The sequence below is a fragment of the Hylobates moloch genome, unplaced genomic scaffold (assembly GCF_009828535.3).
Source record: "Hylobates moloch isolate HMO894 unplaced genomic scaffold, HMol_V3 SCAFFOLD_12, whole genome shotgun sequence".
Classification (NCBI taxonomy): domain Eukaryota; kingdom Metazoa; phylum Chordata; class Mammalia; order Primates; family Hylobatidae; genus Hylobates; species Hylobates moloch.
This window is the reverse complement of record NW_026652287.1, coordinates 44,132,275-44,154,715: the sequence shown is the minus strand read 5'-3', so window position 1 is coordinate 44,154,715 and position 22,441 is coordinate 44,132,275. Positions and strand designations below refer to the sequence as shown.

Below are 22,441 nucleotides of genomic sequence, written 5' to 3'. Positions count from 1 at the left end.
CTTGACATGAACAAGATTACGTGAAATTCAAACTTATTGGATACAGCCACGCGGAATCACTTACATACTGTCTGTGACTGGTTTTGTGTTAGAACTATGCCACAGTTGAGCAGTTGCAACCAAGTCCTTATGTCTGACATAACTAAAAATATTTGCTATCTAGCCCTTCCCAGAAAGTTTGTTGACCCTGTTCTAGAAGATTATCCCTTGCCAATTTTTGCCTGTGCCAATCTCCGACACTCCCCCACCGCACCCATGAAGATCTTAGAGGTCTTCATTTTTGTTTTTGTTTTTGTTTTTGAGATGGAGTTTTGCTCTGTCATCCAGGCTGGAGTGCAGTGACACGATCTCGGCTCACTGCAACCTCCGCCTCCCAGGTTCAAGCAATTCTCCTGCCTCATCTTCCCGAGTAGCTGGGATTACAGGTGCCTGCCACCATACTCTGCTAATTTTTGTATTATCAGTAGAGACTGGGTTTCACCATGTTGGCCAGGCTGATCTCGAACTCCTGACTCAAGTGATCCGCCCACCTTGGCCTCCCAAAGTGTTGGGATTACAGGCATGAGCCACCACACTTGGCCATAAGTCTTCGTTTTGAATATAGTTAAAACCATTATATTTTGCATATGTGGATCATGCTTGGAGGAATTTTTAAAAGAATCTTAACTGGGCACATTGACTCACATCTGTAATCTCAACACTTTGGTGGGAAAATTGCTTTGAGCCCAGGAGTTCCCGGCCAGCTTAGGCAACATAGTAAGACCCCCATCTCTACAGAAAATACAAAAATTGTTTTATCTATGTTACCACAATATTTTAAATGGTGAAAAAATTTGAGTGGCTGAGGCAGGAGGATCTCTTGAGGCCAGGAGTTCAAGACCAGCCTGGCCAACATAGTGAAACCCCATCTCTACTAAAAATACAAAAAAATTAGCTGGGCATGGTAGCGGGCACCTGTAATCCCAGCTACTTGGGAGGCTGAGGCAGGAGAATCGCTTGAACCAGGGAGGCGAAGGTTGCAGTGAGCTGAGATGGCCCCACTCCACTTCAGCCTGGGGTGACAATGCGAGACTCTGTCTCAAAAAAAAAAAAAAAAAAAAATTAGCCGGCCATGGTGGTGCATGCCTGTAGTCTCAGCTACTCGGGAAGCTGAAGTGGGAGGATCACTAGAGCCAAGGAGTTCGAAGCTGGAATGAGCTGTGATCACACCACTGCACTCCAGCCTAGACAACAGAGTGAGACCCTGTCACTGAATGAATGAATGAATGAATGAATCTTTCCCCTTCCTGAGTCCCTGATACTCTGCTACATTATCTCCCTTTAGCTTTGTAGTTGTACCTTCATCTTAATTCTTCACAGTTTCTTGTGTACGATATGAGGTAGAGATCCAGCTTGGCTCCTCTCATGTAAAGTAAGCTGCTTCTCCCAAAACCACACCACAGAATCCACCGTCTCCCACTGGCTTGTGGAAACCTCTTCTGTCTTACCCTCAGTGCCCAGAGATTGGAGCCTGTGCTGGGCTGTCTTCTCTGTCCCATTGGTCCATTTATTAATGCAAAAATGCCCTGCTGTTCTCATGGTTGTGGATTTGAAATATGTTTTACTCTCTCACAGACCAACTACTCCATCTTTGCTCTTCTTTTGTAGAATTATCTTAGCTTATGAATGGACTTTAGTTCTTTTGTGTAAATTTTAGTGTCAGTTGGCCCCATTCCCCAGTGGGATAACAATAATAAGTATGATCAATTTTATTACTACTTCTTGTTGTTATTCTAGCATTCCACATCTAACCTTAAATTCCTTAGACTGGAAGGAGCCATCCCAGGTTTTGAAGTCACTGCCTGCTTTTCTGTTGGGGCAGAGTGGGCTTTGGTTCTGCTCTAGTTTGTTTGGTTTTATTTTTTTCACTTTTTTTTTTTTTTTTTTTTGAGACAGAGTCTCACTCTGTCGTCCAGGCTGGAGTGCAGTGGCATAATCTCGGCTCTGCCTCCTGGGTTCAAGCAATTCTCCTGCCTCAGCCTCCCAAGTACCTCCTCCCAAGTACCTGGGACTATAGGCATGTGCCACCATGCCTGGCTAATTTTTAATATTTTTAGTAGAGATGGGGTTTCACCGTGTTAGCCAGGGTGGTCTCGATCTCCTAACTTTGTGATCGGCCTGCCTCAGCCTCCCAAAGTCCTGGGGTTACAATCGTGAGCCACCGTGCCTGGCTGTTTTTTTTCTTTTTTTTTTTAAAGGTAGGGTCTCACTCCATCACCCAAGCTGGAGTGCAGCAATGCTGTCATAGCTCAATGTAACTTCAAACTCCCGGGCTCAAGCTAATTTTTTTTTTTTTTTTTTTTTTTTTTTTAGACGGAGTCTCGCTCTGTCGCCCAGGCTGGAGTGCAGTGGCGCAATCTCGGCTCACTGCAAGCTCCGCCTCCCAGGTTCATGCCATTCTCCTGCCTCAGCCTCTCCGAGTAGCTGGGACTACAGGCGCCCGCCACCACGCCCGGCTAATTTTTTGTATTTTTAATAGAGACAGGGTTTCACCGTGGTCTCGATCTCCTGACCTCGTGATCCGCCCGCCTCGGCCTCCCAAAGTGCTGGGATTACAAGCGTGAGCCACCGCGCCCGGCCTGATTTTTTTTTTTTTTTTTGAGACGGAGTCTTGCTCTGTTGCCCAGGCTGGAGTGCAGTGGCGCGATCTCCGCTCACTGCAAGCTCTACCTCCCAGGTTCACGTCATTCTCCTGCCTCAGCCTCCCGAGTAGCTGGGACTATAGGTGCCTGCCACCATGCCCGGCTAATTTTTTTGTATTTTTAGAAGAGACGGGGTTTCACCATGTTAGCCAGGATGGCCTCGATCTCCTGACCTCGTGATCCGCCCGCCTCAGCCTCCCAAAGTGCTGGGATTACAGGTATGAGCCACCGCGCCCGGCAACACCTGGCTAATTTTTTAATTTTTTGTAGAGATAGAGTCTTGCTATGTTGCCCAGGCTGGTCTTGAACTCCTGGCCTCAAGCGATCCTCCTGCCTCAGCCTCTCAAATTTTTTCACCATTTAAAATATTGTGGTAACATAGATAAAGCATAAAATTTGCCATCTGGCCGGGCATGTTGGCTTACACCTGTAATCCCAGCACTTTGGGAGGCTGAGGCAGGCGGATCACTGGAGATCAGGAGTTCGAGACCAGCCTGGCCAACATGGCGAAACCCCATCTCTACTAAAAATATAAATTAGCTGGGTGTGGTGGCACACACCTGTAATCCCAGCTACTCAGGAGGCTGAGGCAAGAGAATCACTTGAACCTGGGAGACGGAGGTTGCAGTGAGCCTGGATCGCATCACTGCACTCCAACCTGGACGACAAAGCAAGACTCTGTCTCAAAAAAAAATTTAACCATCCTACCCATTTTTGAGTATATAATTCAGTGGCATTAAGTACATTTGCATCATTTTTTGTTTGTTTTTTCTTGTATTTGTTAGGGACAGGATCTCCCTATGTTGCCCAAGCTGGTCTCACACTCCTGGGCTCAAGAGATCCTCGCCCTTCAGCCTCCCAAAGTCCTGGGATTATAGATGTGAGCCACCATGTCCAGCCCATTCACACTATTGTGCAACCATCACCACCATCCATCTTTAGAACTTTCTCATCTTTCCAAACTGAAACTCTGTCCCCATTAAACACTCACTTCCCATTCTCCTTCCCCCAGCCCCCGGCACCCACCATTCTATTTTCTGTCCGTTTAAATCTGACAACTCTAGGGCCGGGCACAGTGGTTCACACCTGTAACCCCAGCACTTTCGGAGGCCGAGGCAGATGGATAACTTGAGGTCAGGAGTTCGAGATCACCCTGACCAACATGGTGAAACCTTGTCTCTAGTAAAAATACAAAAATTGGCCAGGCATGGTAGTGGGTACCTGTAATCCCAACTATTCAGGAGGCTGAGGCAGGAGAATCACTTGAACCTGGGAGGCAGAGGTAGCAGTGAGCCGAGATCACGCCACTGTAATCCAGCCTGGATGATGGAGAGAGACTGTATCAAATAATAATAATAAATCTTGACAACTCTAGGGAACTCCTGTGAATCGAATCATGCAATGTTTTTGTCCCTTTTGCATCTGGCTTCTTTCACTTAGCATAATATTGCTCCACCTCATTTTTTGGCTCTCCCAGGATTTCTTTTTTTTTTTTTTTTTTTGGAGACAGAGTCTCGCTCTATCCCCCAGGCTGGAGTGCAGTGGCGCGATCTCGGCTCACTGCAACCTCCGCCTTCCGGGTTCAGGCAATTCTCCTGCCTCAGCCTCCCAAGTAGATGGGATTACTAATATCTACCACCATGCCTGGCTAATTTTTATATTTTTAGTAGAGACAGGTTTTGCCATGTTGGCCAGGCTGGTCTCTTAATTCCTGACTTCAAGTGACCCACCCACCTCAGCCTCCCAAGGTGCTGGGATTACAAGCGTGATCTACTGCACCCAACCTCTCCCAGGATTTCAAGTTAGGCACCCTGCATTTTGGGCAGAGATTGAGATAGTGAATCCGTCTCCTGGCCATGCAGTATGTTTGTTTGTTTCATGTAAATTTATTACCAAGTTTAAAAAGAAAAATCAAGAGACTGACATAGCAACTAGCATTTGCTCTCGCTCAGTTCCTCACTCATGAGTTCAAACCCTGGCTCTGGCATGGTTTTTATGTTTTCTGTGGTGTGAGCTGGCCACACCCTGGTCTGGGGATGCTGTTGGCCATGCTGATGACCGAGTGTCTCATGCAGCCGGCCCTGTCTATGTTACTCTTTGCCTGTGTCCAGCATTTGGTCACCGTTCTGTACTAAAGTTGAATATTGCTTGTGGGCCTCAGGAAGTCACTGTATATGGCAAAAAAAATTTAAGGCTGGGCATAGTGGCTCATGCCTATAATCCCAGCTATGTGAGAGGCTGAGGTGGGAGGATCCCTTGCGCTCTGGAGTTCCAGAGCAGCCTGGACAATATAACAAGACTCTGTCACAAAGAAAAAAACCCCAACAACCTTTTTAACCATTAAAGGGAATTCAAATTAATTGGTCTTCAGAGTTGGCGCCCAGGCGGACAGGAAGGGGAACCCCCGAGGAAATGCTGACACAGAAACCGTGCATGGGCTGGGCGGTGCTGCTCAGGCGGTAATCCCAGCACTTTGGAAGGCGGATCACTTGAGCTCAGGAGTTCAAGACCAGCCTGGGCAATATAGTGAAACCCCATCTCTACAAACATTACAGAAAATTAGCCGGGCACAGTGGCATGCGCCTTTACTGACTGCCGCTCAGGGGGCTAAGGCAGGAGAATCACTTGAATCCGGGAGGCACAGGTTACAGTGAGCCGAGATCACATCTCTGCACTCAAGCTTGGGTGAAGGGAGTGAAACCCTGTCTTAAAAAGCAGCCATATGTGGCCCGGGGGGACCTGAGTGAATTCCAAGACATCGATGGCTACGCGAAAAGGAAACGACTTCTATTCCACGCTGTTGGCTGGCAGTCCAGGACCTCAGCGTCCAGGAAGTCACCTTTGTCCTCAGACCAACCTGGGTGGGTGTTTTGTTTTGCTGTCTTTTGTTTTGTTTGGTTTTTTTGTCAGGATGTGTTTTTTTATTTTTTTTTTTGTTTTGTTTTCAAGACAGAGTCTCGCTCTATTACCCAGGCTGGAGTGCAGTGGTGTGATCTCGGCTCACTGCAACCTCTGCCTCCCAGGTTCAAGCAATTCTTCTGTCTCAGCCTCCCAAGTAGCTGGGATTACAGGCATCCCCCCACCATGCCCAGCTAATTTTTATATTTTTAGTAGAGATGGGGTTTCACCATGTTGGCCAGGCTGGTCTTGAACTCCTGACCTCGTGATCTGCCCGCCTCAGCCTCCCAAAGTACTGGGATTACAGGCATGAGCCACCGTGCCCGGCCAAACCTTATTTTTAGTGATCACTCAGGCTCAAGCCAGGAATATGGGGCCACAGGGTTGTCCCTGTCCCTGACTAGCTGCTGGGCAGGCACTAAACTGTGGTTGGAACTGGATTCTGCCACCTGCTCAAGGGGTTACCTTGGCAGCTCTGTGCCTCAGTTTCCTCATCTGTAATAATCCGACTTCCCTCCAAGGGACAGGAAGACTGGATGTGGTAACACAAAAATCAGCCCTGTTAAAGCTCCTGGCCCAGGGTGTATGACCCGCAGGGCTGTGGTGGTTTGGCTTTTATGACCAAGAGCAGACACCTCATTTCCTGTCCCTCCAGGCCTCCCAGAAGTTCCTGCCGAATCATCCTCGTCACCGCCAGGGTCAGAGGTAGCCTCCCTTACACAGCCTGAGAAGAGCACAGGCCGAGTGCCCACCCAGGACACCAACCACGGGGAGTCCACCAGGCAAGCAGCCTCCCGAGAGTCCGAGGAGGCCGGGGGCGCCGGTAAGTGGTGGGTGGCCGCCAAGAGGGACAGGGCACCGGGATGGCGCCAGTTTGGAGTCTGGCCCTGAAGGATTCTCACAACACCTCCTCTGTCCTCCCTTCCAGGTGGGCCCCCAGCAGGCGTGCGATCTATCATGAAACGGAAAGAGGAGATTGCAGACCCCACGGCCCACCGGAGGAGCCTCCAGTTCGTGGGGGTCAATGGCGGGTGAGAGGAGAAGACCCCACCCCCCACCCCATACTTCCCGCCCCCTCCTCCATCCACGCACGAGAGCCTCCTAATTACCTCATTCCGAGCTCCTTGCTTTGGTTAATTCGTTTAATCAAACCACAACACAGAGATGAGGAAACTGAGGCATGAGAAGGCTAAGCGCGTTGCTGGAGCTCACTCAGTGACCCAGGAGTCAGCCCCGGGTGCCCTGGCTCAAGAGCTCAAGGTGTAACCACTGCACAGCTCTACCCCACAGAAGGTGCCGGACTCCGCTTCCTCCCCTGATAGAGCTCCTGGTCCAGTGAGGAGCTGGGCGCTGATGGGTGGTTGGAGCCATGATGGGGAACACTCAGGTGGTGCAGGGCCTCAAGAAAAACACAGGCCCTAGGGGAGTCCCAGAAGGAGGAGACACAGGTGGTACGGGAGAAGTAGGAGCTAGCAAGGTGAAGAGAGGGTGTGGGGAGGGCTCTCCCGGCAGCGGCACAGCGTGGGTAGAGCCTCAGAGGCGGGAAAGCAGAGCGACACGAGAACTGGGAGGTGCAGGGAGTGATGGTTGGTTTGGGGCCTTGAATGCCGAGCCTAGAAGCTTGATTAGGTTTTGTCCAGAGCCAGCAAGAAACACGAGAGAACCCTATTTGCAGTGGAACAGGAGTCTGAATCACCTGTGTTAAAAGGGCTAGAAGTGGCCGGGCGCGGTGGCTCACATCTGTAATCCCAGCACTTTGGGAGGCTGAGGCGGGTGGATCACTTGAGTTCAGGAGTTCAAGACGAGCCTGGCCAACATGGTGAAACGCCATCTCTACTAAAAATACAAAAAATAGCTGGGTGTGGTGGGTGCCTGCAGTCCCAGCTACTTGGGAGGCTGAGGCAGGAGAATCACTTGAACCCAGGAGACAGAGGTAGCAGTGAACTGACATTACACCATTGCACTCTAGCCTGGGCGACAGAGCGAGACTCTGTCTCAAAAAAAAAAAAAAAAAAAAGGCTAGAGGTGGCTGTGCGCAATGGCTCACACCTGTAAACCCAGTTCGAGATCAGCCTGGCCAATATGGCAACATGGTGAAACCCTGACTCTACTAAAAAATACAAAAATTAGCCGAGCACAGTGGTACAAACCTGTAGTCCCAGCTATTTGGAAGGCTCGGGCAGAAGAATTGCTTGAACCCAGGAGGCAAAGATTGCAGTGAGCCGAGATCGCACCACTGCACTCCAGCCTGGGCAAGAGTCAGACCCTATCTTAAAAAGGCTGGGGATATGGCTGAGCGCAGTGGCTCACACCTGTAATCCCAACACTTTGGGAGGCCGAGGTGGGCAGATCAATTGCGGTCAGGAGTTCAAGACCAGCCTGGCCGAATAGCGAAACCCTGTCTCTACTAAAAATACAAAAATTAGCCACGCATGGTGGCGGGCGCCTGTAATCCCAGCTACCCAGGAGGCTGAGGCAGGAGAATTGCTTGAACCCAGGAGGCAGAAGTTGCAGTGAGTGCCACTGCACTCCAGCCTGGGCAACAGAGCAAGACTCCATCTCAAAAAAAAAAAAAAAAAGAAAAGAAAAGAGTGGTGGGTATGCTAGAAGTGTCAAAGGGCAGCAGGTGAAAAGCAGCGCCCCTCCCCCCAGGCATGATCATAATCACTGCTAGTGTTTATTGAGCGCTTACTGTGTGCCAGTTGCTGTAAACCACATCCCACAGCCCTGGAATGTCAATACTGCCGTTAACAGATGGGGAAGCTGAGGCCCACAGAGGTCAGGTCGCCAGATCCCTGCCTTCCCTTCCCTCCATTTCTCATTCCCTCTGCAGCGTCTCCCCGCCCCGCTCGTTGCTCCCCAGGTATGAGTCGTCATCCGAGGACTCCAGCACAGCAGAGAACATCTCAGACAATGACAGCACAGAGAACGAGGCCCCAGAGCCAAGGGAGAGGGTTCCGAGTGTGGCCGAAGCCCCCCAGCTCAGGCCTGCAGGGACGGCAGTGGCCAAGACTAGCCGGCAGGAGTGCCAGCTGTCTCGAGAATCTCAGCACATACCCACCGCTGAGGGGGCATCAGGATCAAACACGGAGGAGGAGATCAAGTCAGTTTTCTGGGTGGGAGGGATTCAGGCAGGGCCGGGGGTGGATGACCTCTGCCTCAAACCCCCACCATTCAAGCCCTTTGAAGGACCCGCCTATCAGTCATTGCACACTTTAGTCTGAATTAGCGAGCGAGCACTTGCTCCTTCTGGGCATCTGAAGTTCTGGAGGCTTTGCGAAAGGGCCTGGTGGAAGTATTTTGGGCTGCCGGGGTTCGGATTTGGGGGACCAGCCAAAGTTTATCCTGAAATCACCCACCTACTTTGGGACGTTTCCTCTATCTGCCTGTTCTATTTATGTCTCTTTTTTATTCCCCTGGTGAAAAAATTTGCCCTTGGGAAATATTTTCCATCTGCCAATGGGCATTTGGAATAAACTTTGGCTTGTTTGTCTACTCTCCCTTGGGGGTCTGCATGTTCCCCACATCTGCCCCTTGGGGTGCAATGTAAATGTGTGTCCCGGGTGAAGGAGGGTCTGAGATGCCACCATTCAGGTGACCCTAGTGTGAGTGACGTGGTGCAGAATGTCAAGTCCCTTCCCAGGCACCACAGTGGGGCTTAACTTAGTCCCCCGCTTTGTCTGTTCCTGGCAGGATGGAGCTAAGCCCTGACCTCATCTCAGCCTGCTTGGCCCTGGAAAAGTACCTGGACAATCCCAACGCCCTCACGGAGCGGGAGCTGGTATGATCTGGCCCTGGGCCTAGGTTGGCCCCCCCTGGACTCCTACCTCCACCCCACCCGTGGCCTCTCCTCATCCTCAGTGACTTCCTGCTCCTGCCTAGTGGGGACCCTGACACCCAAGCCCAGAGCATGGGGGTGGTGGTGCTCAAGTCATGGGCCTCAGAGAGAGGCCAGGGAGATGGGGAGAGGCTGGAGGACAAACACTCACTGGCCGAGCCTGGCCTTGGGTTCCTGTTCTTCCTGGGGGCTTCAGGGGCAGGGCATCCAGATTTCCCTTTTTGGGCATCTACACTTGACTTTGGAGATTATAACCAGGGCTGGTCATGGTGGCTCATGCCTGTCATCCCGGTGCTTTGGGAGGCCAAGGCAGGAGGATCGCTTGAGGCCAGGAGTTCAAGACCAGCCTAGGCAACATAGTGAGACCCCATTTCTACAAAAAAATTCTTTTTTTTTTTTGTTTTTGTTTTTCGTTTTTTTTTTTTTTTTTTTTTGAGATGGAGTCTTGCTCTGTTACCCAGGCTGGAGTGCAGTGGCGCGATCTCGGCTCACTGCAACCTCTGCCTCCCAGGTTCAAGCAATTCTTCTGCCTCAGCCTCCCAAGTAGCTGGGACTATAGGCGTGTGCCACCACGTCTGGCTAACTTTTTGTATTTTGAGTAGAAACGGGGGTTTCACCATGTTGGGCAGGATGGTCTCGAACTCGTGACCTCAAGTGATCTGCCCACCCTGGCCTCCCAAAGTGCTGGGATTACAGGTGTGAACCACTGCACTCAGCCTCTACAAATTGTTTTAAAAATTAGCTGGGCATAGTGGTGCATGCCTGTGGTCCCAGCTACTTGGGAGACAGAGGCAGGAGGATAGCTTGAGCCTAGGAGGTTGAGGCTGCAGTGAGTCCTGATCATGTAACTGCACTCCAGCCTAGGCAACAGAGTGAGACTGTGTCTCACAAAAAAAAATAAAAAAGAGAGACAGAGAAATTATATCCAGGGTGGAGGTGCTCACACCTTCCTCGGGGAACGTGTTGGGGATTGCAAAGTCCACACCCCACTCCAAGGGTCTTATTGGGACAGAGATGTCTACACTTCCCTCTGGGAGCATCTGCACTTCCCTTGAGATCCTTTTCCAGGACAAAGGCACCACACTTTGCTCCAGGGGGCCCGTCTGGGGTGGGGGGTGTCCCAGTGGGCCTCCCCCGCCCTCACATCCTCTCCCACCTGACTCGCATGCAGAAAGTGGCCTACACCACAGTGCTGCAGGAGTGGCTGCGCCTGGCCTGCCGCAGCGACGCACACCCTGAGCTGGTGCGGCGGCACCTGGTCACATTCCGGGCCATGTCTGTGCGGCTGCTAGACTACGTGGTCAACATCGCCGACAGCAACGGCAACACGGCCCTGCACTACTCCGTGTCTCATGCCAACTTCCCCGTGGTGCAGCAGCTGCTCCACAGCGGTGAGCTCAGCGGGGAGGATAAGGCAGCTCTAAACCAGCCAGCTGTCCGCCATGCCCAATCTGATAGGGAAGACACTGCCTTCCCCATCTGATGGGGAAGATGATGGAGGAGACGCGGCCTTCTCAGTATAATAGAAGGAACACCTCTCTCCCAGTCTGATGTGGCAGATGCCACCTTCCAATCGGATGTGGAGGGACACCAGCCTTCCAGTTTGATAGAGGAGACAGCACCTTCCCAATTCAATGCCGGGGGTATATGGCCCTCCTGGTCTGATGGAGGAGATGCTGCCTTCCCAGTCTGATGGAGGAGATGCCACCCTCCCAGGCTGATGGGGGAGACACCACTTGCCTAGTCTAACGAAGGAGATACCTTCCCAGTTCATTGTGGCGGGGATGTTGCCCTCCCAGTCTGATAGAGGAGATGCTGCCTTCCCAGTCTGATGGGGGAAATGTGACCTTCCCAGTTTGATGTGGGAGATGCCACCCTTCCAGTCTGATGGGGGGGACACCACCCTCCCAGGCTGATGGAGGAGACACCACCTGCCTAGTTTAGTGGAGGAGAAATCACCTTCCCAGTTCATTGTGGGGGGAATGTGGCCCTCCCAGTCTGATAGAGGAGATGCCGCCTTCCCAGTCTGATGGTGGAGACACCCTCCTAGTCTAATGAGTGAGACACCACCTTCCCAGTCTAACGAGGGAGACATGACTCGCCTAGTCTGATAGCAGAGACTCCACCCTCCTGGTCTTATGGGGCAGATGCTGTCCTCCCAGTCTGATGGAGGAGACACTGCCTTCCCAGTCTGGTGGGGGAGGCACGGGCCCTACCTTTAGCCAGCATAATGGAAAAGGCAGAAGTGATGTTAGGGAAACATGTGGCTCTAACACGCCTACATGATGGAGGTGACATCTCTGGAGCCCTGGTCTAAGAGAAGGATGCGTCCTCAAGTCTGGGGCTTGTAAAGAAGATGTCCTCAGTTAGTAAGAAACTTGCCCTTCCCTCTTCTATTGGGGGAGACAGCCCCCTGGGCTGATGAAGGACTCAGGGCCCACAATCTGATGGGGGAGACATGGGCCAATCTGAGGGTAAATGGCTGTTCCAAAATTAACAGGGGAGACCCAGTTTCTATTCTCAGCCCTAAATATAGATGCCAGCATCAGGGGCCCCAAATCTGATGGAGGAGGGACGTCTCCAACTTTAGGAGCCCCTGGTCTAATGGAGATGGAGATCTCTGGGGCAGAGTGGGGTCCTCTGAGAAAAGGGAGGGATTAGGGCATGCCTAGACTGATGGAGGAGATGTGATATCCACGTTCGTTGGGGCAGTCCACTAGCAGAGATCCCTGGTCTGAGGGTTCACACCACCTCTCTTAGGTGTCTGCAAGGTGGACAAACAGAACCGTGCTGGCTACAGCCCTATTATGCTCACCGCCCTGGCCACCCTGAAGACCCAGGACGACATCGAGACTGTCCTTCAGCTCTTCCGGCTCGGTGACGTCAATGCCAAAGCCAGCCAGGTATGGGGACCCCAGCTGCTGCAGACCCAGGTGGCTCTTCCTACTTTATGACATCCCAGCTGAGTGACAGGCCCAAGCCCAGGTGGTCTAGCTCCAGAGCCCTGCTCTTCATGGCCAGGCTGTCTCTGACACAGGACCTTCTTGTGGAAACTGGAAGGAGTGGAGGATATGGGGGTCCTTACCTTTCTTAATATGACCCCATCCCACATCCTGCTGGACAGTTCATTGAGCAGCAGCTGGGTTCCCTGGGCTGAAAACTGGGGACTCAAATGGCGAACAAGCAGGCATGGTCTCCTGAAGCTCACTAGCCCGTGCTTCGAGCCATAAGCATTTCAGGGAGCACCAGGACTCGAGCCAGTTTGGACTCAGGGCTGCAGGAAACCACCAGGGGAGTTTAGGCAGGGAAGTGGCGTGGCCTGATTCCTGGTTTGAGCCCTCCCTTTGGCTGTGTGTTGGGAAGCAGAAACAGGTATTGTGGAGGTGACTGGGGCTTATGAACAGGTGTCTGGGCAAAAGAGCAGGGAAGCAAGGACCCACTGAGGACAGTGAGGAGGAGAGGGATCGCCAACAGTCTGAAGATAGCAAAGGAACAAAACGGAGCTGTGACGGGCCATAACAGGCATGACCCTGCTTTATCTTTATTGATTTAATTTTGTTTTAATTTCCAAGAAATTTTTTTAGTGGCTTCATTTTCAAAAAATTAAGGCCGGGCGCCATGGCTCATGCCTATAATCCCAGCACTGTGGGAGGCTGAGGTGGGCGGATCACCTGAGGTCAGGAGTTCAAGACCAGCCTGACCAACATGGTGAAACCCTGTCTTTACTATGAAATTTAAAACTTAGCTGGGCGTGGTGGCACGTGCCTGTAATCCCAGCCACTCGGGAGGCTGAGGCAGGAGAATCGCTTGAACCTGGGAGGTGGAAGTTGCAGTGAGCTGAGATCGCACCACTGTATTCCAGCCTGGGCTATAGAGCGAGACTCCGTCTCAAAAAAAAAAAAAAAAAAAAAAATTAAGGTGAGGCTCACCAAGGTGGCTCATGCCTGTAACCCCAGCACTTTGGGAGAACAAAGTGGGATAAATTGCTTGAGGTCAGGAGTTCGAGACCAGCCTGGGGAACCTAGAGACACCCCCCCCCACCCCCACCTCCTATTAAAAAAGAAGGTGAAATTCACAAAACATAAGTTTAAGATTAACTCCTTTATTTCTAACTTTTAATTTTATTTTATTTCTATTTTTTATTTTTTGAGACAAGGTCTCACTTTGTCACCCAGGCTGGAGTGCAGTGGTGCAATCACAGCTCACTGCAGCCTTGACCTCCCATGCTCAAACAGTCCTCCCACCTCAGGCCACCAAGTAGCTGGGACTGCAAGCGTGCGGCACCATGCCCAGCTAATTTTTTTTTTTTTTTTAGAGTCGGGGTTTTGCCAAGTTGTCCAGGCTGTAGTTTATTTATTTTATTTTTTACTAGAGACATAGTCTCGCTATGTTGCCCAGGCTGATCTCTAACTCCTGGCGTCAAGCAGTCCTTCCACCTCGGCCTCCCAAAGTGCCAGGATTACAGGCGTAAGCCACAGTGCCCAGAATTAACCCTTTTTGGCTGGGTACGGTGGCTCACGCCTGTAATCCTAGGCGGACGGATCACAAGGTGAAGAGATCGAGACCATCCTGGCCAACGTGGTGAAACTCCATCTCTACTAAAAATACAAAAATTAGCTGGGCATAGTGGCACACACCTATAATCTCAGCTACTCAGGAGGCTGAGTCAGAAGAGTTGCTTGAACCCAGGAGGTGGAGGTTGCAGTGAGCCGAGATCGCGCCACTGCACTCTAGCCTGGCGACAGAGCGAGATGCCGTCTCCAAAAAAAAAATAATAATTAACCCTTTTAAAGTGAACAATTAGTCTGGGCAACATGGCAAAACCCTATCTATACAAAAAATACAAAAATTAGCCAGGCATTGTGGCGCATGCCTGTAGTCTCAGCTACTTGGGAGGCTGAGGTGGGAGATCACCTGAGCCTGGGGAGGTTGAGGCTGCAGTGAGCTGCAATCGTGCCACTGCACACCAACCTGGGCAACAGAGCAAGACCTTGTCTCTAAAATAAAGCAAAACAAAACCAAAAGCACTACTGGCATGAAATACATTCACCCTGTTGTGCAACCAACACCCCCGTCTAGTTCCAGAACGTTCTCTTCACCCCCAAAGGAAACCTGTATCCATCCTCATTTCCTCCGCCCCCGCTTCTCCCAGCCTCTGGCAACCTCTCATCTGCTTTCTGTCTCTGTGGATTTATTACTCCCCTGGTGGCAGGAGGGTTGTTTGAGATTCAGGAGATCAGCAAGTTGAGGGTACATTTCACCATCAGAGTATGTGGGAGCTACAGCAGGTTCTAGACCAGGGGGTGTCCTGCCCTGGGGCCTGAATGAGCCATAATCCTGTTCCTTGCCCACCCCAGGCAGGACAGACGGCCCTGATGCTGGCAGTCAGCCACGGGCGGGTGGACGTTGTCAAAGCCCTGCTGGCCTGTGAGGCCGACGTCAACGTGCAAGATGATGACGGCTCCACGGCCCTCATGTGCGCCTGTGAGCACGGCCACAAGGAGATTGCGGGGCTGCTGCTGGCCGTGCCCAGCTGTGACATCTCACTCACAGATCGCGTGAGTCTCCAACCAGGTGCACCCCGGGGAGGGCGGGAGCACTTCATGGGGACGTCATTCATAGCACTGGAAACTTTGCAGGATGGGAGCACAGCTCTGATGGTGGCCTTGGACGCAGGGCAGAGTGAGATTGCGTCCATGCTGTATTCCCGCATGAACATCAAGTGCTCGGTGAGTCTCAATCCGGCCGGGTGGGCACGGGATGGGTGGGTCTCTGAAAGGAGAGAGATTTGTTGTTTTTGTTTTTGAGGCAGTCTCACTCTGTCACCCAGGCTGGAGTGCAGTGGCACGATCTGGGCTCATTGCAACCTCTGCCTCCCGTCTTCAAGCAATTCTGCTGCCTAAGCCCCCTGAGTAGCTGGGATTACAGGTGTCCACCACCACGCCTGGCTAATTTTTGTATTTTTAGTAGAGATGGGGTTTCACCATGTTGGTCAGACTGGTCTCAAACTCCTGACCTCGTGATCCACCTGCCTCAGCCTCCCAAAGTGCTGGGATTACAGGTATGAGCCACCATGCCCGTTCTTGTTTTTGTTTTGAGACTGGGTCTTACTCTGTCACCAAGGCTGGAGTGCAGTGGCACAATTAAAGCTCACTACAGACTCCATTCCGGGGCTCAAGTGATCCTTTCACCTCAGCCCCCTGAGTAGCTGGGACTACAGGCGCACGCCACCACACCTGGCTGAGTTTTTTTTGTTTTGTTTTTTGAGACAAAGTCTTGCTCTGTCACCCAGGCTGGAGTACAGTGGCGCAATCGTGGCTCACTGTAACCTGTATCTCCCAGGTTCGAGCAATTCTCCTGCCTCAGTCTCCAGAGTAGCTGGGATTACAGGTACACACCACCATGCCTGGCTAATTTTTGTATTTTTAGTTAGAGATGGGATTTCACTGTGTTAGCCAGGCTGGTCTTTTTTTTTTTTCTTTTTTTTTTTTTTTTTTGAGACGGAGTCTCGCTCTGTCCCCCAGGCTGGAGTGCAATGGCGGGATCTCCACTCACTGCAAGCTCCGCCCCCTGGGTTCACGCCATTCTCCTGCCTCAGCCTCCCGAGTAGCTGGGACTACAGGCGCCCGCCACAACGCCCTGCTAATTTTTTGTATATTTAGCAGAGACGGGGTTTCACCGTATTAGCCAGGATGGTCTCAATCTCCTGACCTCGTGATCCACCCGCCTCGGCCTCCCAAAGTGCTAGGATTACAGGCTTGAGCCACCGTGCCCGGCCTGCCAGGCTGGTCTTGAACTCCTGAGCTCAAGTGATCTGCCCGCCTCTGCCTCCCAAAGTGCTGGGATTACAGGCGTGAGCCACCGCACCCGGGCATTTTTTTATATTTTTTTTAGAGACTAGGTCTCACTGTGTTGCCCAGGCTGGTCTTGAATACCTGAGCTTAAGCCATGCTTCCAACTCGGCCTCTGAAAGCGCTAGGATTACAGGGGTCAGCCACTGTGCCTGGCCAGAGGAGACGGATGTTTATGAAGAGCTGATTGTGCATGGGGTTCATGCTAAGGATAAAGTCAGAATATGGTCAGCTGCTTGCTGAACCTTCATAGTGCCCCAATGAGGAAATTAGTCACAGAGACGCTGCATGGTCATGGTTGGCATAACAGTATTCGCACATGAGTCTGTCTGGTTCCAAATGCGTGTCTTAGTCACCATTCACTCATTTGAAAAATATTTATTGAACGCCTGCTGCATGTTAGGCCCAGTTCTAGGTAGTCCCCAGTGGTCACAGCACTAATCAAAACAGAAAACAGTAGCCACCCTTATGGAGTGGGCATTCTGGTAAGAGACACAATCAGGCTGGGCGTGGTGGCTCACGTCTGTAATCCCAGCACCTTGGGGGGCTGAGGTGGAAGGATTGCTTGAACCCAAGAGTTCGAGACCAGCCTGGGCAACATAGGGAGATCCTGTGTCCCCCCAAAAATACAAAAATGACCAGGCGTGTTGGTGCATGCCTGTACTCCCAGCTACTCAGGAGGCTGAGGCAGGAGGATCACCTGAACCCAGGAAGTTGAGGCTGCAGTGAGCCGTGGTTGCATCACTACATGGTGACAGAGTGCCACCTTGTCTGGAAAAAAAAAAAAAAGGCCAGGCGTGGTGGCTCATGCCCGTAATCCCAGCACTTTGGGAGGCCAAGGTGGGCGGATGATTCGAGGTAAGGGGTTCAAGACCAGCCTGGCCAACATGGTGAAACTCCATCTGTCCTAAAAAAAAACAAAATATTAGCCGGGTGTGGTGGCGCATGCCTTTAATCTCAGCTATTCTGGAGGCTGAGGCGGGAGAATCACTTGAACCCGGGAGGTGGAGGTTGCAGTGAGCCAGAGATCATGCCATTGGGCAACAAAAGCAAAACTCTGTCTCAAAAAAAAAAAAAAAAAAAAAAAAACAAGGGACGTGGGATGGCGAGTGATGGGGAAGCTATTGGAGTCCCTCAGAGAAGAGATGACATTTGAGTCAACACCTGGAGAAGTTAGGGAGTGAATCACGTGGTCTTCCAGGCAGCAGGAACAGCCAGTGCAAAGGCCCTGAGGCAGGGGTATGCCTGATGTGTTTAAGGAGCGTTCAGGCCAGACTCAGTGGCTCACGCCTGTAATCCCAGCACTTTGGGATGCCATGGCGGGCAGATCACCTGAGGTCAGGAGTTCAAGACCAGCCTGGCCAACATGGTGAAACCTGTCTCTACTAAAAATACAAAAATTAGCTGGGCGTGGTGGTGGGTGCCTGTAATCCCAGCTATTCGGGAGGCTGAGGCATGAGAATTGCTTGAACCTGGGAGGCAGAGGTTGCAGGGAGCTGAGATTGCGCCACTGCACTCCAGCTTGGGTGACAGAGTGAGATTCCGTCTCAAAAAAAAAAAAAAAATTAGCTGGGCGTGGTGGTGCATGCCTATAGTCCCAGCTACTCAGGAGGCTAAGGCAGGAGGATTGCTTGAGCCCAGATGGTCAAGGCTGCTGTGAGCTATGATTGGACCACTATACTCCAGCCTGATGACAGAGCAAAACCCTGTCTTTAAGCAAAAAAAAAAAAAAAAATCTAGGCTGGGCACGGTGGCTCATGCCTGTAATCTCAACACTTTGGGAGGCCAAGATGGGCGGATCACCTGAGGTCAGGAGTTTGAGACCAGCCTGACCAACATGGAGAAACCCTATCTCTACTAAAAATACAAAATTAGCCGGGCGTGGTGGCGCCTGCCTGTAATCCCAGCTACTAAGGAGGCTGAGGCAGGAGAATCACTTGAACCCAGGAGGCAGAGGTTGCAGTGAGCTGAGATCATGCCATTGCACTCCAGCCTAGGCAACAAGAGTGAAACTCTGTCTCAAAAAAAAAAGAAAAGAAAAGAAAAAAAAAAGCCAAAGTCCTCTCCAAAGCCCAGCAGGCCCTGCACAAACACCCTCACCTTCCCCACTACTGTTTCTCTCCCCCTCCAGCCACACTGGCCTTATTGCCACACCCCCTCTGCGTTTACCCCAGGGCCTTTGCACATGCTGTTTCCACTACTTGGAATGCCCTTCCCTGCTCACTGGCTTCTTGATGCCATTCACAGTCAGCTGAGACCTCACCCTCCCTGACCAGCCACTGTCCACCCTCATTCCTTTGCATCCCTCACCCCCAGTGACCATCCTTGACCACAGTCATGAGTTTGCTTCTTCAAGGCGGTGCCCCCAGATTGCCACCTCCTTGGGGCCAGCAGCCACGCCTCCCTCCTGCTTACCCATCATATCTACCAGGCCAGCCACCACATTGGCGCCTCGGGGGATTGGAAAGGATCCCAAACAAAAAGAATTCTGCTTCTCGTTTCAGTTTGCCCCGATGTCAGATGACGAGAGCCCTACATCATCCTCGGCAGAAGAGTAGCCGTGAGGGAGGCGGGGGCCAGCCAGACCGGGAGCAAACCGTCCCTTGTCCCCGTCTCCTCCCTGTTCCCATTCCTCCCTGGCCCACCCCACTCACACTCCCCAAGGCCAAAGGCTCAAAGTCAAGCGAGCTCTCCCTCTGCTTCCCTGGGGGAGCCCCAACAGCCACAGGACTCCAGCTCCAAGCGGGTTTTCTTGGCTCCCCGGTTCAAAGCGGCCACAGCGCAGACCGAAGCAAAATTCTTGTATACATTGGCGCCAGGGCTGATGCTGGGGTGTGGGTTTTATGAAGAACATTGAGAACAATCAGCTGGTAATTATGGATGGAGGAAGAGGGAGAGGAAAAAAATATTGTATTTTTGAATCATTGTTGCAGGAGGGGGTAGGAATCTTAGGATTTGTTGCCAGATTTGAAAGTCACTGGAACTTGCATATTTTCATTTTAATCCTAAGTGTTATTACGCACCAGTTGGGGTTCACCCTTCATCCCTCACTTAATTGTCTAATATAGAATAGTGTTATGTCCGCTGCCCCGCTAGACGGCTTTCTTAGGGGAATTTTCTTCTGGTTGTTTCACAAGACAGATTCTGTCCTTGTCACCCGGGACAGAAAACTCAGTCTTTTCACCCTCATTCAAATGAAGGGACTCAGGACAGGCTCTGTGACTTAACAGGGAGCCAATCAATTCACAATGAGAAATTACCGGCCAGGCGTGGTGACTCACATCTATAATCCCAGCACTTTGGGAGGGCAAGGCAAGAGCTTGAGCTTGAGCCTAGATGTTAAAGACCAGCCTGGGCAACACAGCAAGACCCGGCTCTACAAGAAATTTAAAAATTAGCCAGGCGTGGTGGTGCACGCCTGTAGCCCCAGCTACTTGGGAGGCTGAGCCCTGGAGGTCGAGGCTGCGGTGAGCTATGATCACACCATTGCACTTCAGCCTGGGCGACACAGCGAGACCCTGTCTCAAGAAAAAAAAAAAAAAGGAGACAAATTACCCAGAAACCCCTCCCTTCCCCACGTGGAGGCCTTGGCAAATGTTAATTTTCCTAGAAAATCCTTCAGACCTGGAGACGCAGGAAAAGAATCTGGCTCTCAGAGTGGCTTCTGCGTCCCCCCGCCAGGCCCCAGCCTAGTCACAGGGCCGTCCTGTTCCTCCCCAGTACTCCAGAATTTCTCTCCTTGAAGGAAAGAAAACAGGGCATGCGCTTGTTGGCAAAACGCAGGGCCGGCTCCCAAAAACCGCATGTGTGCACGATTAAAAGTTGGCCGTCCCCAGGCCTCCCGGCGCAAACTTAAAGAGACAGGGCTTTGCTGAAAACCAAACATGGGCCAGCTGGGCTTTTTAACAACCTAGAGACTTTCCGGAGCTGCCTGGAACAGAGCCTGCGGGAAACGGGGCCTGCCAAAGACACTCACAGTTTCCTTCGTGGCCTGTTTTGGTCCCCTAAGAATCTCCACATCATTCTCTTTCTTGTGCCTTTTCCTTGGTGAGCAACAGAAAGGGAAGGGTTCCAAGCCTCTAAAAATGTGCCTTGTGATCAGGAGCGCGCTCCAAACCAAATACATGTGCTGCCCTTTTGAGACCAGTGAGCTCAACCTCCAAGGCTTTAAAAGCCACATTTCAGCAAGAGAAAGCGCTGAGAGCTCGCAGGTTCATTAAAGAAGGCAAAGCACTGGTTTCTCTCCTTAGAAAAGTAGGTTTCTTGGCTTGATGTAGACTGGCTTGCTTTGATTTTTTAGTGAAGGGAATGTATGTGAAACAAAATAGGGCTTGGCTGGTCAAAGGAGACAAGCAGGATGGATGGATGGATGGATGGATGGATGGATGGATGGATGGATGAATGGATGAATAGATAGATGGTGTTTGCATGTAAATTGCAGAGAAAACAAAATCAAAGCTGATTGGAAACAATTAATTGTGGGTGTCTGAGGGGGAAGGCCACAGCTTTGGGCAGCTTTGAGAAGCGGTACAAGAGTTCTGTGCCTGTGTGTCCAGCCCTGGAGCCAGCCAGTGCATTTATTTTAAGCTCTTAGAAGCAACTCCTTGGCCCAGGAATGCATGACCCCTGAGATGGGTCCACGCATCTCTCTACATTCCTGCTCTCCATGGGATACTGGACTTGTGCCTCTGCGCCCATTCTCTTCTCATGCATATCCATGAGCTTTAATTTCACTTTCTGATCACGGTACGTCCATAAAGCCAGTATTACACTTAAATGAAGTATTCTTTTTTGTAATCTTTTTTTAGAAGGTAAACAAATTTAATAAAGCTACCAATAATGTTGATGATTCTGTGTCTTTTCTTTTTTCACTGTGCTCCCTTTTAAGCTTTAAGATAGATATCTTTCCTTTTTTTCTCTCTCTCTGTCTTTTTGAGATGGAATTTTGCTTCTTGTCACCTAGGTTGGAGTGCAGTGGTGCGATCTTGGCTCAGTGCAACCTCTGCCTCCTGGATTCAAGCGATTCTACTGCCTCGATTCTCCCAAGTAGCTGGTACTAAAGGTGCCTGCTACCATACTCAGCTAATTTTTGTATTTTTGGTAGAGACGGGGGTTTCACCATTGTTGGTCAGGCTGGTCTCGAACTCCTGACCTCAGATGATCCACCCGCCTCAGCCTCCCAAAGTGCTGGGATTACAGGTGTGAGCCACCGCCTTTTGTTGTTTTTGGAGACAGAGTCTCACTCTGTCTCCCAGGTTGGAGTGCAGTGGTGCAAATCATAGCTCACTGCAGTCTCTACCTGCAGAGCTCAAGCAATCCTCCCACCTCAACCTCCTGACTAACTGGGACCACAGTCTGCACCACCACCCCTGACTTCTTGTTGTGGTTGTTGAGACGGAGTCTCCCTCTGTCGCCCAGGCTGGAGTGCAGTGGTGCGATCTCAGCTCACTGAAAGCTCCACCTCCTGGACTTAAGCAATTCTCCTGCCTCAGCCTCCCGAGTAGCTTGGATCAGAGGCACCCATCACCACACCCAGCTAATTTTTGTATTTTTAGTAGAGATGGGTTTTCACCATGTTGGCCAGGCCAGTCTTGATCTCCTGACCTCAAGTGATCCGCCCGCCTTGGCCTCCCAAAGTGCTGGGATTACAGGCGTGAGCCACCACACCTGGACTAATTTTTAAATTTTTTGTAGAAATGGGGTTTTGCTATGTTGCCCAAGCCAGTCTCGAACTTCCAGTCTCCAGCCACTCTCCCACCTAGGCCTCCCAAAGTGCAGGGATTACACATATGAGCTGCTGCAAATCTCTTTTTCAAAATGGACTTATTTTGGAAAGTGTTCAAAGCTACAGAAGAGTTGCAAGAATATCACAGTAAACACCTTCATGCTCTGTCCTAGACCAGCACCCAACAATAGTGTAGCCACTAGCTACATGTGGCTATTTTCTTTTTTTTTTTTTTTTTTTTTTTTTGGAGACGGAGTCTCGCTCTGTCGCCCAGGCTGGAGTGCAGTGGCGCAATCTCGGCTCACTGCAAGCTCCGCCTCCCGGGTTCACGCCATTCTCCTGCCTCAGCCTCTCCGAGTAGCTGGGACTACAGGCGCCCGCCACCACGCCCGGCTAATTTTTTTTTTGTATTTTTTTAGTAGAGACGGGGTTTCACCGTGGTCTCGAT

General features: G+C 51.2%; 1 protein-coding gene across 3 annotated transcripts in view; it reads left to right on the top strand.

The window, feature by feature from the left end:
* Positions 1 to 21,114, top strand: part of KANK2 (KN motif and ankyrin repeat domains 2) — a 33,510-nt gene extending 12,396 nt beyond the window's left edge. For 2 of the 3 annotated variants that reach the window (XM_032169721.2, XM_032169719.2), the window contains exons 5-13: positions 6,235 to 6,402; positions 6,508 to 6,610; positions 8,413 to 8,682; positions 9,273 to 9,360; positions 10,589 to 10,808; positions 12,178 to 12,320; positions 14,775 to 14,975; positions 15,057 to 15,146; positions 18,773 to 21,114. In XM_032169721.2, the coding sequence (XP_032025612.1) occupies positions 6,235 to 6,402; positions 6,508 to 6,610; positions 8,413 to 8,682; positions 9,273 to 9,360; positions 10,589 to 10,808; positions 12,178 to 12,320; positions 14,775 to 14,975; positions 15,057 to 15,146; positions 18,773 to 18,826 (1,337 nt within the window). In that variant the 3' untranslated portion in view covers positions 18,827 to 21,114. The remainder of the gene's footprint in view (positions 1 to 6,234; positions 6,403 to 6,507; positions 6,611 to 8,412; positions 8,683 to 9,272; positions 9,361 to 10,588; positions 10,809 to 12,177; positions 12,321 to 14,774; positions 14,976 to 15,056; positions 15,147 to 18,772) is intronic. The other variant, XM_032169722.2, reaches the window with a different exon arrangement.
* The last annotated feature ends 1,327 nt before the right edge of the window (positions 21,115 to 22,441 follow it).